The 18,072-nt window shown below is 40.7% G+C and overlaps 1 protein-coding gene across 11 annotated transcripts in view; it reads right to left on the reverse strand.

The window, feature by feature from the left end:
- The window catches only part of LOC311434116 (uncharacterized protein), a 354,696-nt gene that overhangs the window by 300,343 nt on the left and 36,281 nt on the right, over positions 1-18,072 (reverse strand). For 5 of the 11 annotated variants that reach the window (XR_014691263.1, XR_014691264.1, XM_084514018.1 and 2 more), the window contains exon 1: positions 4,822-5,031. The exons of 4 other annotated variants lie outside the window; for them this stretch is intronic. Coding sequence is in view for 4 of the 7 variants with exons in the window: in XM_084514018.1 (XP_084370144.1) it covers positions 4,822-4,949 (128 nt within the window). In the remaining 3 variants the exon portion in view is untranslated. Of the gene's footprint in view, positions 1-4,821; positions 5,038-18,072 lie in introns of those variants that run through there. 2 more of the 11 variants (XM_084514019.1, XM_084514016.1) reach the window with 2 other exon arrangements.

Consider the following 18,072-nt stretch of genomic DNA (forward strand, 5'->3'; position numbering starts at 1 on the left):
CACAAGCAGACCCTACAACTAATCCAGCCCTTATTGACCATGTTATCCTTGAATTTTAGCCTTTTTTATTTGCTAAACAAGGTTAAGAAATAATGTTGCTTCTTTTATTGCCTATGTCCTCTACCTTTTAGTAATAATAATAATAATAAAAAATCCACAAAAAGCAGTGTAATCTAGAATTAGTATAGCTTCCTACCAAAAATTAAAAATAGAGAGAAACATTTAAGAAAAATGTGTGTGTGCGCGTGCCTGATTTTGTTTTGTGGTGGATGAGCAGAAAAAAATAAGGTTTTAAACAAAAGCAAACAATTGTTTTTGATGGAAAAGATAATTGTCAAACCAACAGTTCTGTTCTTTGCTCAAGTAACTCCAATTACCAGATGTGGAATCAAACACACAGAACATGCTTTTCTGCAGAAATGCAAAATCTCCATATCTACTTAAATGCACCATAAAAGTGCTTAGAAATAATTGCAAACATGGCAAATATAACTAAGCTCCAAGTCCGGGTCATGAAATGACTAAGAAATGTTCTTCCAGACAGTAGGCAACTGCTGGTGATGCAAATGGTTGCAGTGCAGATGGAGAAGGGCTTTAAGGACTCCTTATCCCCCTACATATGGAGCTGCAACAAGAAAACCTTTCTGATAATAAAACAATTTTCAAAAGCCCTCACGAAATTTCGACAGTCACAATGCAACCCATTCAGCCTGTTTTTATGTGGACAATAAAAGACTGAAAAACAACAAACATAACATGATGGCAAATGTGTTCAAATCATGCAAAGCTGCTGTGAATAAGTGCTGCAGTTCGCCAGCGCTTATTTTAAGTACAAAAGAGTACTGTGCCATTTGGCTGTACTGCAGGGACACTATAACATATGCACCCCTCAGTTACTGTTGCGTTTAGGAAGTATTAAAGATGGAAAGCCAGATACAGTGCCATGAGGGAAGGTTTTGTGTAATGGATAAAAAAGCCAGCTTTAAAAAGGAGAAAATAATTGAACAGGATAATGCTTAGAGGTAAGAGCTCCCCTCCCCCCCCCCCCCTCTGTTTTGGGCCTGTGGCAGAGAATGTACCTGCTTTGTAGCAGGGTTGGTCAGAGTGCCCTGATTAGAGGCACTCATGGTGTGAAGAAATGAAAATAAGCCTGGGGAAGCATTTGGAAAGGACTCAGCTATAGGAGAGCATGCACCAGCATGTCTGGTCGAGGCATCCTCACTGCGTGGATCTAAACTCAGGCTGGCACGGTGCTGCCGGCTGCTCTTGTCATGCCTGATGTGTCTCCAACACAGCAGCACTGAAATGAATGCCATTTCATGCCCACTCTAGATTTGACTGGCATCCAGCAAGGGCAATGGGTGGCTACACCCCTCTCTCTCTTCACCTGAATGATATCCATGGTCTACGCTGCTTGCTCTCCTTAGCTGTGCAAATAGTAGTGGCTGCTGGATCTTGGCTATGGCTTTTTCCAGCTAAAGCAGGGCTTGAATTTAGCAGGCAAATCCATTCTAATTACCTTTTTTCCCCTCTTTTGGTCAAATTCATCTGAACTGTTAATTGTCAAACACTGGTAACGATGAGGCAGTTCCACTGAGTGGCAGAATGAATCAAACGCCTTAGTTACACAAGAGTAGGCTGGCAAGTCCCCCTTAAAAAAGCCCACGCAGTGAAAAGCTGCTCTTTTCCCCTACAAATCATATCAGCTGTTTGACAGCCAAATGTCTGGGCCAGAGTAGGCCAAGAAGAAAGAATTGCCCTTAGATATATTTCCACGAGATATGGAGATTTACAGGACAAAAATGAAGACAAATCTGAAGAACCAAAGAAGTAGATAATTATTTTAGGCATTATTAAGCATCTACCAGCTATCCAAATCCCTGCTTCACACACACACACACACACACAAAAAAAAAAAAAAAAAAAAAGTCTGCAAAGTCTTTCCCTTGTAGTTCACCTCTGGTTATAAAAAATCTAGTCCTTGTGCCTTACCTGACAGTACAGAGCACAAAGAATGCAAAACTGAAAGGGAAGTGAGTTTAGATGTCAGAATTAGGCACATATCCCTCTCATATCCCTGCCCACTGTTCAGTATTGAGCATACTTTGCAACTTTCTCATGCGCATCTGGATCAAGTCTAGCACTCCCCCTGCTTAGAAGTACCACTTTTTTAAATTCGAAATCAAGATCATGGCATACAAAAACTTACCTTCTTTAATCAATAGATCAGCCCTGTTGGTGATTATTATAAAAAAATATTCAAAATAATCTTTTTCACCAGAGGGTTTTCAAAGTGCGTGTAAAGCAACTCAGTCTAACGCTCAGAGAAATGACACAGACATCACAAGTGGTACTTGTTAGCTGAGCCATCTGCAGCATGGGGTCTTAATCACCCTTTTGCATTACTGGCACAGTTCTACCACCAGAAAGAGAGGAGCAGAGGTAAAATGTTATTTTGTACTTACTCAGAAGGTTATCAATAAAGCAAGTTTCTTGACCTCTAAGTTCACATCTACAAAATGGAGTCTCCTGAGGTGAATTGCTATTAAGGAAATACTACAGAGTCTCTGCTGGAGAAGCAAGACTTAGATTCCATTTCTTGAGACACATTGTAATGAGTTCTTTTCACCCTAGATTGAAGTACCGCCTAGGAAAGATTATAAAACTTGTGGCTGTCACTATTAGTACTGAACAGCTGGATTACCAAGACTTTCTGGGGAGCTGTAGCTTATCCATCACAAGTAAAGCATTCAGCAATTTCTCTTTCATAATCTTAGACTTCTAAAGAAACAAATTAAATGGTAGTTCAAACATTAGCCCATTAAATCACTTATGAAATCTGAGCTAAAGAAAATCTTGTTTCTATCGCCAAAGCTATTAGGTATTTGCCATTGTCCTTCTGTCTCATAAAGTTTGCTCTGTCTGTATACACGTTCACAGCATACAACTGTGAAATTCTAAGAATAGCAGAACAACAGGAAAATAATATCCATAGATATACTCATGCGTTCCCACTTGTAATTTGTTCTGGCCTCCTTTATTCCCCTCTGGCTATTTTTCCAGGAACATGAAGATGAGTGGTTACTACTCATGGAAACACTGAGCTTCTGTTATTTGCAGAAATACTCACAGACTGCGTGAGTCTGGAAAGAAATTGTGCCTAGGGAAGTCAATATGCTAACCATTTCAAAAAATACTAAACGTACATCTAGGTGAGGAGGAGACTTAGCCTACTGTTTGTTAGGTGACTAAATTACAGAGTGGGTGACCACAAGACTTATTGAACTAACAAACCATCCTTATTGATTCTGAAGTACAATAAACAAATTGCTTTTTACAAGTCAAGTGGATACCTATTAGCAGGATCACTTCCTGAGAATTAAATGGAGGAGGGGGGGAAGACAACATAAACAGAGCTGCCTAGGTGGAAAATGTTTCCAGTGGGAAATTTTCATAACCAGTTGCTCAGTTGCTAAAACAAATGGTGGACACTTCATACATATTCATTTAGCCACAGACACACTGCATGACAAACCTAATCAAGTCCAAGAAACAGAGTATGGGTTAACTGAAAGAATTAAAAGAACTGGTAAAGGAAAACAAACTACTTTATCTCTGGTCTGCTGGTTTGAATCCAATCCATATTAGTAGACATGAAGTTGTTACCCTCCAATGTCTGACTGTAAAGTGGCCCACGTGAAATGAGCTGGCAGACTTTGTTCTGCCTTACCGAACAGGAGACTCAGCAACCTCTTCCTCTTCTTTTTCACACGTGCACACAACATTTTCAGAAATTGAGATTGTATTAGAACACATAACAAAGACAGACCAAAGCTTCTGAGTGCCTGTACACAACCAACTCCTGAGCTGTTAGTTATTGTGACAGCAGAAAATAGAAAAAGCACAGCAAAACATATGCATCCACAACCATTATGTGTTTTCTTCGAGGATGCAATGTTTATTACTACAGAATTTCCCTTCCTGGTCATTTTCCTGTTGCTACATAATTACTGTCATTCTTTGAACACTAGCGTCTGCCCAGTTTCTGATCAAGAATCCAAAACAATAATCTCTTGATTTCAGAAGCCTCGTGGCTAAAAAACTGAACTATAGAAGGATGTAACACTCTCCAACATATAAAAGTGAAAAAAAGTTGTAACATTTTATACTGGAGAGATTTATAACTTGCCCAACAAAAAGAATGTTATAAATTTTTCAGTAAAAAGTTGAAATGAGCATTTTTTTCTCCTCAAGCAAACAAAGTGTTAACTGGCTTCAGTTTTCATAAGTTTTTGTGAACATATTTGTGGGGCTTGGTGCCAGTTTTGAAATAGCTACAAATTACTGTAATTTGGCAATGTTTTGTAAAGACAGAGGACATGTACAAATTTTAGCTTATTGGCTGCAATAATCATTCAGGATTATTTTATTGAAATGGCACCTATAATCGAAAACCTACAGGTTTGATGTTAGTAAGCACACCTGCCAGCTAGAGCTTGAATTTGCTTTCACTCACTGTGAGCCAGAAAAGCTCGACATGAACTCCAGTTATGACCCAGTTTCAATGACCTTCGAGCGCTAAAAAGCAGGGCACACTTAGTGCTATAAGCTCTTGTCATTTCATCCTTGACTAATACTTTGTCAGAGGCAGTAAACTGCTGTTTCAATACAACTCAGTATTTTGTGATACTTCAGAATATGTTTCCAAGACCTGCTTTCAAAAGGAAAAGATGTAGCTAGAATTTGCAACAACCACTCTCAAAACCAAGTTTCCAAGTTTTCTGATAAAACAGAACAATGGGAATAATAAATTGCACTTACCCTCTGTCTAGCCCCATCCGTCTGCAATGCAGGCCTTCTTGACATGCCAGCAGGATGAACAGAAAAAAAACTCTCACTCTTCCTGAACTGAACACAAAGCTATTGTTCCCTGCTTCATCTTCTATCATTCTTGTTTTTGTGGAGGAATAAAAATCAAACAAATCAATGGCCTACCTAAAGAAAGGGTGAGAAATTGCAAAAGAGCAGCCATAAAATGTCCTACTAATTTGGAAATCAATTCAGCCCTGAAACAGCTGGATTAGGCCCCACCAAATGGTGCTTGATAACGAGAATCACCTGGTTTAAAATACATGTCTCCTATAGCAGAAGCACATGTACTTCAGAGTTGGTTCATGGTTTGTTTGTTTGTATGTCTGTTCATTTGTTTTTCAGGGAAATCATTAGAGTCCATTTTGAGTTTTATCCTGCTCCTTCAGATGCATGAGCCCAGTGAGGCTCCGAGCTGCCCGTCAGGTGCAGGCTGCATCACCATGTAGCTCCCACCCAACTGCCTTTCTTTTTTTTTTTTTTTTGGTTTGTTTAATTTCTCCTGGAGAGGGAACACAGACACAGGCTGCAAACTAAAGAGCTGATGATGATTTTGTCTACAACAGCAATATTTGACCAGTTCATGGAACCCAAGCCAGTACAGACCCTTCTGTTGAGTCCTTGTAATCGATTTTTAAAGTGCCATGTGACTGATGGTGGCTGAAGCTAACATGCCGACAGAACTTACATTAATTAAAGAAAGTCTTACACGTTCTCTCATGTACTAGTAGTTTCCAAACTACCTCAGCTATGTCAGTGGCACTTTCCCATTGTAATGGCTGGCCTTGTTTATCGGGAGTTATTACTTTAAAGGTAACAGTTGAACTCCTGGGTTTGTAGGCCTCCCTCCACCCACGGCTGTCTCACCACGTAGGACTCAGAGGTGTAGCAGCAGGAAGGAACTGCCGATACCAGTAAGTGACGGCTACTGGAGAATTAAAACATTACACACAGAGTACACGCAACAGTCTCTCGCTGCTCCCTTACTCTGCCAGCACCCTGCTGCCCACAGATGGCTGTGAGCACAACATAGAGCACCCAGAAATAAAGATGTTAAGTTGGTTGCTGCAGCACGCAATGCCACAGGAAAGGTACAGTCTAATTGCGTAGATTCAAGTACTTTGAAATGAACCAACATAGGTTATGAGACTAAAAAGAATCAACATGCCAGCCTTTTTTAGTATCCTCCCCGCCCTTTATCTCCTTTAATATACTTAGCTGCTTAAGCCTGTGGCCTTGTAGAAAGTAGCTGAAGCAGGGTGCAGCCTCACCAGCTGAATGAGAGAATGTGTATGGAAACAGGAGTTGAGCTGCAAAGGTGTAAAATTTGGGCCTGAAGCTGGAACATGTTAGTCTGAACATGGCAGGCTCAGCGGGGAAGGTTGAAAAGCCTGACTGTCGCCTTGCCATCTTGATGAACAAGGAGACATTTTTCTATTAACCGAGGTGTGGAAGCTCATTTCTCAGTGTTTGTAACATGTGGAACAACATTGACATACCCTGGGTTTAGTATTGAGCTAAAAATTATTTTATCTGGTCTCCCAAAAATCAGTGAATGCAACTGGAGGATCCGAAGGCCGATGCCAGTATAGATGTGCTGGAATAGCTGAGGAACTTCCTGAATATTTTTGTCTAAAATAAACAAAAGAGGCTTTCCAGGAAGTTCTGAGTAACCATTTGTCCTTAAGTGTAGCTGAGCAGCTACAGAGGGAAGAAACCATCCTGGGATGGAGAGACAAAGATTTACATAAACAAGAAAACCCACCAGCCTGCTTGAGGAAATTAAGAAAGAACAGACTGAAACATCCCCAGGAATTTCAGTAAAGAGTAACTAATCTAGGGAGACTCATAAGAGAGCTCTGAAGAAATGAATGAAATTCAGGAGTTCGTAAAGACAGCCTACTGACTCCCCACAGAGAATTTCCTTTGGTGCGTAACACCAGATGGGCTTTCCCTCCCATCCAGCCTTTAAAGTTCTCCATGTCTTCGGGTGGGCCTCTTAACGCTTTCTTGAACTAAATGAGCTTGTGTCTTTGGAGATGATAGCGGTATCTCTGCTCCTGACAAGAGACCACAAATGATAACATCCTTGTGACACAGAGGAATTGAGACCCCCAATCTACATGACTTAAACAGAGACCACATCCCCACCCACAGACATCAAATCAACTCCTGATAGCAAAACTACCCTGTGAGCAATTTTTCTACCCAAACCAAATTAGATAGAGATAACAATGCTATAAAATTTCCACTTGGGCAACCCTGCTTTTCGTGTCTTGAATTCTCCTGCACTAGGAGGCTGTAAAGGGACTGGAGAGATGATGGGGAAAAAAAAAAAAAAAAAAAGAAAGGAGCAGATCCAGAGAAAAAGAGAAAATGAGCTTTTGTATGTGTAGGAATGGATACTGTGGGAATCTTAATACCGAATATCTCTCTAATGTAATTACCAGTATGATATGTATTTCTGTATTTATTCTACGCACAAGCTTGCTTATAAATACACACACACACAAGTGTATGTTCGTATGTTACAGTTACTCCTTGGCTCTTCATATTGATCTCTATATTGTGCAAACAGCTCAACACACCAGAGGAAAGAGAATTAAATCCAGGAAATTCAAAGGACACAGAAACACACCCTACCTCAGCTTCAATTACAAGTCCTTGAAGTTGCTCCATCATCCCATAAGTCAGAATGGCAACACTGCCTCCCTACACTTGGTGTGTGTTGACCCTACATCAGTTGTAAGACTACAGATTGCATAACATCTAGTCCGCCCTGAAGACAGCACTAATGTTCCCCCTTAGCTATCAATATTTCCATGCATACACCATGGTAGAAACCTGAATTGATGCTAAGCGCAGACTAGAGCTCACTAGGTTGTTCCACAGCCATTTTGTCATGCTCTAAGGTAGTTTGGCATTGGGTGCAAAAAAAAAAAAAAAAAGAAAAAGAAAACAAAGAAAACCTGAGCACACACCTTGTCTCTGAGATAACCTTCTTTAACCTTTCATATCAGCACACAAGTAGTTCAGCAGTTTCTCATATCCACCTCAGTCATCTGAAGGACCAGAGCAAGAGACAAAAGAAAATGTAGATTACGAATAAAAAAATTAAATAGTAATGTTCTGGCCTTGTTAGAAATAAGTATTTGTGTTTGTGCAGATATCTAAAAATACCAAGGTTTTTTTTCTTAATTTTTATTTTAAAGTAGTAAACCACACCACTCCATTTTTTCCCCATCTATACAATTTATTTAAGTAAGTTCAGCTGATACTGAAGCATTGTACATAGCTACCTCTTGTTCAAGGGGGCCAGCAAACACGGTTTTTGGGTGGAGCTTGTTTATTTTTAGACCTTTAAAGCTACAATTGCAAACAGATGTATGGATGGCTACCCTGCCCCCCTCCTTTCCTGCAGAAGAAAAAATAAACAACCAGCCAAGGTTGATGATTTCTTTTGAGCAAACACCAAAACACTTGAGACAATAGAAGTTTTATTTCAGAATCCTAATCAGGGCCAAGCGAGCAATCTGCAAAACACGCAGCCTCGATGTGTTCGGGAGGAGGAAGGGACAGCTGTGTGTCAGCATCAATCTCCTCTTTGAAAACACAAACCTAATTCTGTGCCCTTTGATCTGATGGGGCGATAAACAGCAGAATGACTCAAGACACCACTTTTTCCACTACAGCTTCAATAAAATAAAACAAAATAGCGTATGAATACTAACACCTTAACAGACACAAACATTTGCTAAATATAACGCTGGTCTTTCTGTCCCTTCCGTTTCCGTGGTCGTTATTTACGTTTACATTCATACAAACACCCCCCTTTTGTATAAGTCAGATTCCAGTCACAGGAGCTATCACACGGAAAATAAAGTTCAGATTGTAAGGGAAAGATTGATTTTGATCTTACAAATGCTGGTATAAAGTAAGAGAGTAGTCAAACACAGTGACATTGCTGCATCGTTAAGGCCTAGTCTGACTGGTCATCTTTCTCTTTGCCTGTGTCCTCTGGTTTATGCCACTGATTTGACAAACTGCCAGGCAGCTGGGTACTTACGACCATGCTTAAAATTACAAATAAATGAACAGGATTTATTTTTCCTTAATTTTATAAGAATATAAACAGTTGTATCATGTTTTTATTAGCAGTACATCCCTATGTAATACATTCACTGCTGATACTGCAATTGGAGAAATTCCACTGAACCCAGTTGAAAAACAAGGGTAAGATAATTACTTTCCTCATCCCCAGCTCTGGAGTTGGGACACCAACCCCTATGTAATGGTGATCAGAACAGATTATGATTCACCAACAGCGCTTAGCTTCCATAAAGCATGCAGGCTACAGGATCTCAGGGCACTGGCCCAGTGTCAGAGGGACTTGAAGCTACACTCAGTGTCGAGGCAAAGCAAGGAAATACTGTTCACCCTGCAGCTCTCTGAATGCCCAACTTCCAGTGCATTTCTGCTTCGTGATGAGGATAGGCCAGTGGCATTTTCCTGGTCTAAGCATAGTTATAACATAAGCACCTACCTTGAAAAAAGCAGTCACATGATTCTTCTTGGGAATAGAGAATGGGGCACTCTGAAGAGCTAATTCATCAAGGCATTTGACAGTGTAAATAACACCTTGAATTTTGTCTAGAAAAATCCATCATTTAAGGATAACAAAGCATTCCTATATAGTAATTACACCTTACAGTGCCTGTGTAAACTGTAAGACATTAATATATGCATTGTACAGGAAGAAAGCCAAACCCAGAGAAGACAAAGGCGTCATTCTCAAAAACCGGAAACCTTGAGGATGAGGGGTATTCTAACTGCAGGCCTCTCCAAAAGTGACCCACCAAGTGCTTTGGCACATTTGCTCCAACAGCAGATTTTAAAATTTTACAGCAATTCTAAGAAAAAGACCAAGATTTTTCAGACGTTGAAACCTTTGAAATAAATTGACGCTCACTGCAGTGTTAACCTTATGACTCCAGTAAGAATGTATGCTGAGTCAGTGACAGAGCTGGAAATGAAATTTCTGGGTCCTCATTGCTTAGGAAGTTAAATAGTTCTCCTTTTTCCAACTTCCTCCAGCCTTCTTTGGTAGGTATATGGATTTTATCCGTCATCCAAGCTGAGCAACCTTCTAACCCAGCAGCTGACCTCCAGCCAACGGTCAAACTTTGAGGCCACATTTGAAATTGGGTCCATAGTTTTGTCATTCTGATTTAGTGTGTGTTCATACAGAATATGGACGGACAATAAACAGGGCTTTGTTTTTCACCCTCTCAAATATATTTTATGAAAGTATGTGCACAGGTAAGTGCATCTCTGCAACGTATGCTATTTCCATCACCTGGCTGTTTCACTTCTGTTGCTTCAGACATACATTTCTGTCAGGACTCTGCATAAGGTTATGAAAAGGGTCAAAATGCACGGGTTGGAAGAGTCCCACACAGCCCAAGGAAACACCACTGTTAAGTAAAAGTGCTGCTACAGACTCCACAGGACAAGGTTTAATATTAATTCTTTTTTAAAAGTGACCATGCAGGTCTTGCATTTAATGGACTCTTTTACCAGAACAGGAGTTGAAATCAGTTTGTAGCAATAATGAATATGCCCACAGTGCATTAGGAAGGAATAGCTAAAGGTTTGTTTGTTTGTTTGTTTCAACTTATGTTCATATCCTTTTCAACTATGCACACTAAGTTCAGGCCATATTTACTAAAAGAGTATAAGAAATTTGTACAAGTGCCCCACAGATTATTTTTTCACACAAGTGAATCTAACCCTGATGAAAACAAACCCTGGCAACTGTACTGCATGCTCTGAAAAAAGTACCTGGGACAAAGCATGTTAAGAATAATAGCACACCTGGTAACAAGTGCCAGCAATAGTTTAACCCTGACAAAAGTCTGAGGACATATTGGAAGAGCAGGAAAATACAAACTACTGCTACCTACAGCATTTCATCACATGCACAAGGTCAGCTCCTGAAAAAGTGTTTTTGGATTGATATTTACCCTGAAAATCAGAGTAGCACACAGCTGCACACAACGTATTTCAATGGTACACACTTAGTAAAGAGCTTCCTTCTCTACCCTAATTATTTGAACAGGACACCCTGCTTCTGTCCGTGCTGCTTTGCCTCCCCTCCATTTCCACTGGAGCCTCAGGCCTCAAAGCTTCCAAAGACAGAGTTTTCTCAATGAAGGGCACTCAGTACCACTGTTTTAGGGTGGAACTTTTGGCAATGTTAAGGGAGGCTTGCCTACCAGGAAATCCCATGTGCAAAGGTCCTTTTATCACCTGTGGTTCTGCTTGAGAGGAAGGTTTAATTGGCAGGTGTCTGGATTCTGGCTCTAAGCAGCAGGTGCAGAATTCCTACACAAGAGGGTGGGAAGCAAGTAGACAGATGGGCATCCTTATTAGGCTGAAGTGGGGTGAAAGCTGCCCCTCTAACAGGCTGCCCCATCTCTACAATAACCGTACTGCGGGAAATGGGATTTGGCTGCCCTGTGCTGCCCCTCCGCTAGCCCACAGGCCTTTGGGAATGGGGGTGGCACAGCTGCAAGAAGCCCTAATGCCCTCCCAAGCCTGAGCAGTCAGAGCTCTGCAGGTCACACACAGCTCATTGGCCAAGCTGGATCCAGCAACTTGTGTCAAACAGCATTTTTGCCACCAGCATCACCGAGCCGGGTAAGTCCTGGAAGAGAACATTCCCTGCTGAGGGGCTCATCACTGTCTTTGCTCTGAGTTTCCCAGGGTGACCCCTCATCCAAAACAGATGAAGTTAAATTCAGTCTAACAGCTGACAAAAATCACAGCCTGTAGCAGTTAAGCTGTGATGGCACTAAGTAAGCAAATAACAGAATAACACAGTCTGATCATATCCTTGATTTCTCATTTCTTGTGCTGTAAGCATGCTGCAAATCTGAAATCTCACCCTATATTGCAAACTTGAAACATTGCTCCTTCACTGCCCCACGTTCCCTTATTATCTACACGAAGCAGGGGAAAACTCTCGCTGGAAAATGATTGGAATTTGCTAACTACTTATAATCTAGTATAATTTTGTATGTGCAAATGTCAGCTACTACAGAAAAAGAAGATTCTCCTAGCATAGTTATTTAGATTACAAACATTTTTAGACAGATGACACAATTTTTCTGAAAACTGCAGCACAAAGTACAACAGGGTTCAGCCTCAGAAGCAGGGTTCCTGCAAGTGCATGATACTTCATGCAGAATTAAACAAAAGCTTAAAGGTGGGAGTAACTGCAGGCAGTTCAAAATATACCCCAGGCCACACCCTAGAAGTGCCACAGAGTTATTGAATATATCCTGCTCCGCTGTGCCAGGCACCTAAAAAGGCACAGATTTCCAATGATTTTCAAAGTCATCAAACTATTCAAGACATCTGGGCTTCCACAGTCCTGAGCTTCATTTTTTTTACAATCCTTCTCCATAGCCCTCTCCATTTTTCTGCTAGCTTCCAGAATCCACTATCTGCTTTCAAAATGGTGAGCAGAATTTGAAAAGTGAAACAAACCATGGGATGCTTGAGTTTGGAAGCTGTACCTACATGGTATCACTGACCAGGTTTTTTGCCCTTCCTACAGGGCTATCCACACTTGTGACATGCTTCACATGACTAAAAGCATAAGGACAACTCTGTCAATTTAACCAAAACATATTTAGGGACTGTGGGTGAGAGGCATGAAAGACTTAATCATCCTTGGTCCAGTCATTTTGAGTCTCACATTACACTGAAAAAGCTGAGATGCATCTTACACGTATTTTCCACTCTCAGTAGTACGAATAAACGCATTGTAATTCATTATACACAAAACTGCAAAAGACAATTTGTTTAAAATGCTCCTTTAAAAATAAATGTTCAATCTGATCTAAAAGTAAAGGATTTAAATGTTCTATCAATCTTGAATGGAGTTTCTTACTTTCCATCAGAACAGGGTAAATTCCTTTTCCTTCCACTAGACACATGACGTAAACCCGACAGACCATCTAAAGTCAGCAACATTCAGAGTTACCTACATTTAAGTAATGGATCACATCCAGAAACTTAAGCAGCAGTTTTAGAGATGCGTGTAGCAACCTTCATTACATGTTACTGGAAACAGAGATGCAAAGACATTAAGTCACGCAGTGAAGGTCACCCAGCACGTTAGCTGCATCCCCTCCCACTCATCTTTTTGATCACCCTGAGGCAGAGCTAAACAACAGCCTGGGTCATGGGCCCTGGCCTATTTGAAAATCCATCTGCAAGGTTTGATTCTGCTGCAATGCACTTTTCCATCTGGGATCTGGGCCCTTGATAACAAGCAGTCTCCTGAGGGGAGCACCAGGGAGGGAGGACGAAGTAACTTGGGCTCTGGGCCTGACTTCTTGCCCCGTTGCTCACTGACTCAACATCCTGTGCCACCAGCATGCATGAGAAACCTGCCGTTATCTTCAGCTCTGCCCTTCATCTGCCAGATCCACGCATCAGATGCGTGACTGGAAATTGTCAAACAACATATCAGTTGGCTGAAGGAGTGATATGGCAATAGAAGGGCATACAACTCGGTTACTTATACGAAGGAGTACACATAGCTGCATCCAACTAGTTTTGATTTTATAACTTTAAAATTATAAAAAGGTGCAGATGCTCTGCCAAGGATGCAATTATTTTCACCATCTGAGGATCTGACTCAGGAGAAGAAATTTAATAAAGCGGGTTTGAAGCCAATACATCACTGGCACCATTACTCCACAGAAACATGGCCACACAGTGACCCCGCTATCGTCTGTACACTGAGAATGATTATCATGAAAGTCTGCCAGAAGAACATAATAGGAATAATGTACCTATCTGCTGGGTTTTGCCAATGCTAAAATTATTTTCTGGCTATTTTCCTTCCCCTCTTTACTTGCAAAAACTTTGAAATAAAAATGTTCTGGGTTTTGAGTGTTGTGTGTGTGCTTGTCAAAACTAACAAAGAAACAAAAACCACAACACAAACAAATAAACAAACTTCTTGGGGCACTGTGGCTCTAGATCCCTGTAGAGTTGATATCTCTTTTACAGATCTAGTGTCTGAGTGATGCTGAGAAAATGCAGATGCTAACATTAAACACTTATTACCCAAAGTCTGCTATATATCCTTCCTGTTGTAACTGGCCAACTGAATGAGTTCTGCTACAGTCAAGGGAGACAAAACCCTTAAAATACCAATCAGGAGAGGCTACTTCAGGATATTTTCTAATGGTCTGTAATGTGATTCAAGACACCCACAAGCCACTTCCTCCCGATGTTCTCCCTTCCAAGGAAAGCCATCAGGAAGTCCTTGCATTTATTAGGAATCTCCGATCAGACCACAGTAGTTGTTTATTAACCCCTCAGGATGTTCCAGGAAGATACTATCAACATCTAATTGTCTGGTTTTGTTCTTTCATAAGCCATGCAAAGACTGAAAAATTAGAATGGGTAAGCTAGTCTTCCGCCACCACTGAGGACTTTTTTATTATTATTATTTTATTGGGGGAGGAGGGAAGGTACAGGGGAAACAAAACTTCCATTAAAAGATGAACTAAAAAATGAGAAGGAAGGGAAATAATGCTTCTGATAAACAATTAATGATTGGACATGAACTCAGGACAGCTCAGCTTCACGTTCATCCTCATTACTTCATGCAAATTGCGTTCCAATACTTAGATAAGAGTTCTCTGTTGCTTCCAACTCATACAAACCCTTCGCGCTGCCGTCCCGTTCTTGACTAGCAATCTTATTATGTGCGCAGTAAGGCTTTCCTGATTCAGCAGGGTTTTTGTCAGGACAACCAGGCGGTTGTCAGATCTTAAAGCTGAAATACGCAAGGAAATATGCCAGGGCAGTACCTGTCAGCAACACTTAGTGCCGTGGGATCACAATGTATCCCATAAGCGAGACACAAGTCATTGGGCTGAGTCACTGAGCCTAGAGCCTTGTTCTTGACAGTGATGCTTTCAAAGTTCCTTCAGGCCATGCTCCATTCCACTCGTTCCACCTTGTGGTTTTTGTTCTTTGTACCTCCCGTTCAAAGATAACACCTGTGCCTACTGGCTGAGACCTCTAGGCTTCTGGAGAATTGCCAGCGCTCCTGTCATTAAGGCCAGTTTTAGTGCTTGACATTTCAGGAGATGGCTTTGAAGGGAAAACCTCCACAAACTTTGTGCAGAGAAGCCTCTGTTCTTCTGTCCCTGTAATTCATCACTCAAAGCAGGAAGCCTGATCAACATGCTGCCTTATGACGGGACTGCCTCCTCCTTATCATTGATCACAGCATCTCAGTGTGTCCACAGCACCTCTGTGGGTGGAAGATGTGCAGGCATGACATAAATCACCTCAGACTTCCTAGCAATAACGTGACCCTGAGGCAACGTATTCAGTACATTAAAAAAAATTTATATGATAGCCTGATGTGACTTTTTCAGACCCCATGCAAGACCTAGCCTGAGGGAGGAACGTGCCTTGCAGCTCTTCCATAACAACTGTCTTTTTTACAGTGAGTTAATTATCTACAGATACTGTGAGTTTAGAAAACATGAAACAAGACCAGCTGATTTGAAAAATAACGTTAAAACAGGCTTAAAAAAATAATCCCTAGATGCATCTTACACCAAGTAACTCTAGGTGACAACGCTGCTTACAGCAGCCACTAGGAGATACAAAGGATGGTACCGTAAAATCTCTCAGGAGTCTGGGGATGGACATATTACCTAGGTGAGATCTTACAAATAATGATACTCAAACACTTCCAATTACACTCACAGAGCACATACACTCCATTTACCATCTTTCTCAACAGTGCAGTATAACTTTTCAAGGCTCTGTGCTCCACCAGACAGAGCTCCTGCCTTCTAAGGCAATGCACAGGGGTTTTGGGTCTTTATGATATAGAGATGGATGGTGAACTTTATCAACTGGTCATTAAAGATTGGCTTCCAATAAGCCTGCTACTCAATTACCCCATTAGAATAGAGATGATGAATATGGACAGAAGTTTTAAACGCATAGACAGTCTCTCTTTCCATGAAAGAAAATCAGACACTGATAACTTCAGCTAATTTTAGTCAGAAGCATAGTTTTGATCCTGAACATTACCAAAAAAAGTTCTGTCTGTTATAAATGCAGATCCAACAACCCTTCAAGACCACAAAATTCATGGAGTAAAATGCAGGGCAAAGTGCGGACCTTTGAGTTTTCAAATGTGCATGTTCAGTTCATTTCTATCTCTGGTTTCAGTCCAGAGCTTCCTAAAAAGTAGAGATCAGCTGTAACAGACATGGACTGAGTTGTGGAACTGAGATTTGCATGCAAAATCTGCCCATAGCACTGTTCCTCTTCTCATGATCACAGCTGGGCAGAAAAAAAATCCAGAAGTCTGCATCAGACACCTACTCATATTTAGTATGCACATATAAACATACAGCTTTACTTTGATTTCACAGAGGGGGGTCACACAAGAGGGGGTCATAAAGTAATATGGTTACATCTTTTTTTTTCCCTAAGATAGCTGTAAGGGCCCCAAGAGAATGCTACTGTAGCTTCCAATGAATTTTGGGTGGTGTAATAGTTTATGGAAAGGTGAAAATGGTAGTGAAAACTAAATAAGTTTATTTTTCCTCTGAACAAAGAAATGTGTTAGACCCAGTTCTTGTTTATTTCCTAGAATTCTTTTAAAATTATTGTGGATGACTCACCTTTTCCAATGTACCTCTTCTCTCCCTTACTAACCTTTTACAGCAGTATTTAATTTTAAAGGGATCAAATTGAAAGTGCATGCTTTATTTTCCAAACGCATCTAATTGATGTGACTAAGAAATGGTGTTCTCATTATATCCAGGCCAGGTGTTTTATATCTTCATACATATGGCAAAACAAACACTCTTCCCCTAAAAGCATAGCTCACCTCTACACTGAAAGGACTCCACCAATTCTTCCTATTGTTTCTATATTGAAGCTGACAACATACATGCCAATTGGTAACATACGTGGTTTCTTCATCTGTTATTGACGTCAATCTTTTCTTTTTTTTTTTTTTTAACTCATGAAAGCCTAGAGAACAGTGAGGACTAAGTCCTCCATAGGTCATATTCTTGAAGCTTATCCTTTTAGCTGACCTCCTTTTAGTCTGAGCTCCATGTCAGCTGTCATTTCTTTTCAGAAAATGGAGACCAAAAGTACTTGCACCAAGTTTTATCCAGTCTCGTCAATACATTGAAAAGTGGCAACAATAACCTCTTTGCCCTGGAAGAAATTGCTTTGTATCTATACCCTATAATGCAATCAGCCACCTTTCGCAATATTGTTGAACCGAGAATTCACTGAGTTTAAACAGTAGGTGCCCCTTTTTCTTCAGGGCTATTCCCCAGAGAAACCTCTGATCTGCTTGCCTTTTGTATTTGTACCCTTCTGCACAGCATCTGATTTAATTCTGCTCTGTGTCCTCTATACACCTGCTACTCAATTCTCTCTGGTGGTTCCACAGGACTCTCTACACAGGCACACATCTTCCACTAAATCCAGTAGACCAACCATATCCAGTACTGCGAGTGTTCTCTCCAACTTGTGTTTGTGTTCAACACACCAAGGAGATTGAGACCCTTCTGGTAAGCAGTACTTATCTAATGACTCAAAGAAACACCAAAAATGCAAGAGAGGAAATTAAGGGAACTACTACCTTGAAATAAGATGGAATAAGTTTATAGTCATCAAGGTGTATGCCCAGACTAGGTAAGTCACTGGGTTTGATGAGGATCTGATGATTTATTTTGTAAAAGCTATTGCAGTTGAATAAGAACCAGGAATTTAAATTTCCCCTGAAAACAACTGAGAAAATTGACGAGATGTTTCCACTCAGATTGTTTCAGCTCCCTTGCTTCTCCCCAGTGTTTCAAGTGCAATGGAAGGACTACCTATAAATAGGTCTTACACAAACCATGTGCAGGAAGACCACAAAAAATGGTCACAGGACAGATGATCAGAGGACACAAGAATTCCCCATCAATAGGATACGCATACAGCATTTACATTATAAATCGAATCCAAGTCAATTCAGTTCAACTGCTTCTGAGCAAGGCTATTCTTCAAGTCCAAAAGTATAAAGCTTTGAAATAAACCCAGGAAAAACATTACAGCAGCAAAATCACCATCAGCTTTGCA

Source organism: Aythya ferina (assembly GCF_964211825.1).
Source record: "Aythya ferina genome assembly, chromosome: 1".
NCBI classification, from domain to species: Eukaryota; Metazoa; Chordata; class Aves; order Anseriformes; family Anatidae; genus Aythya; species Aythya ferina.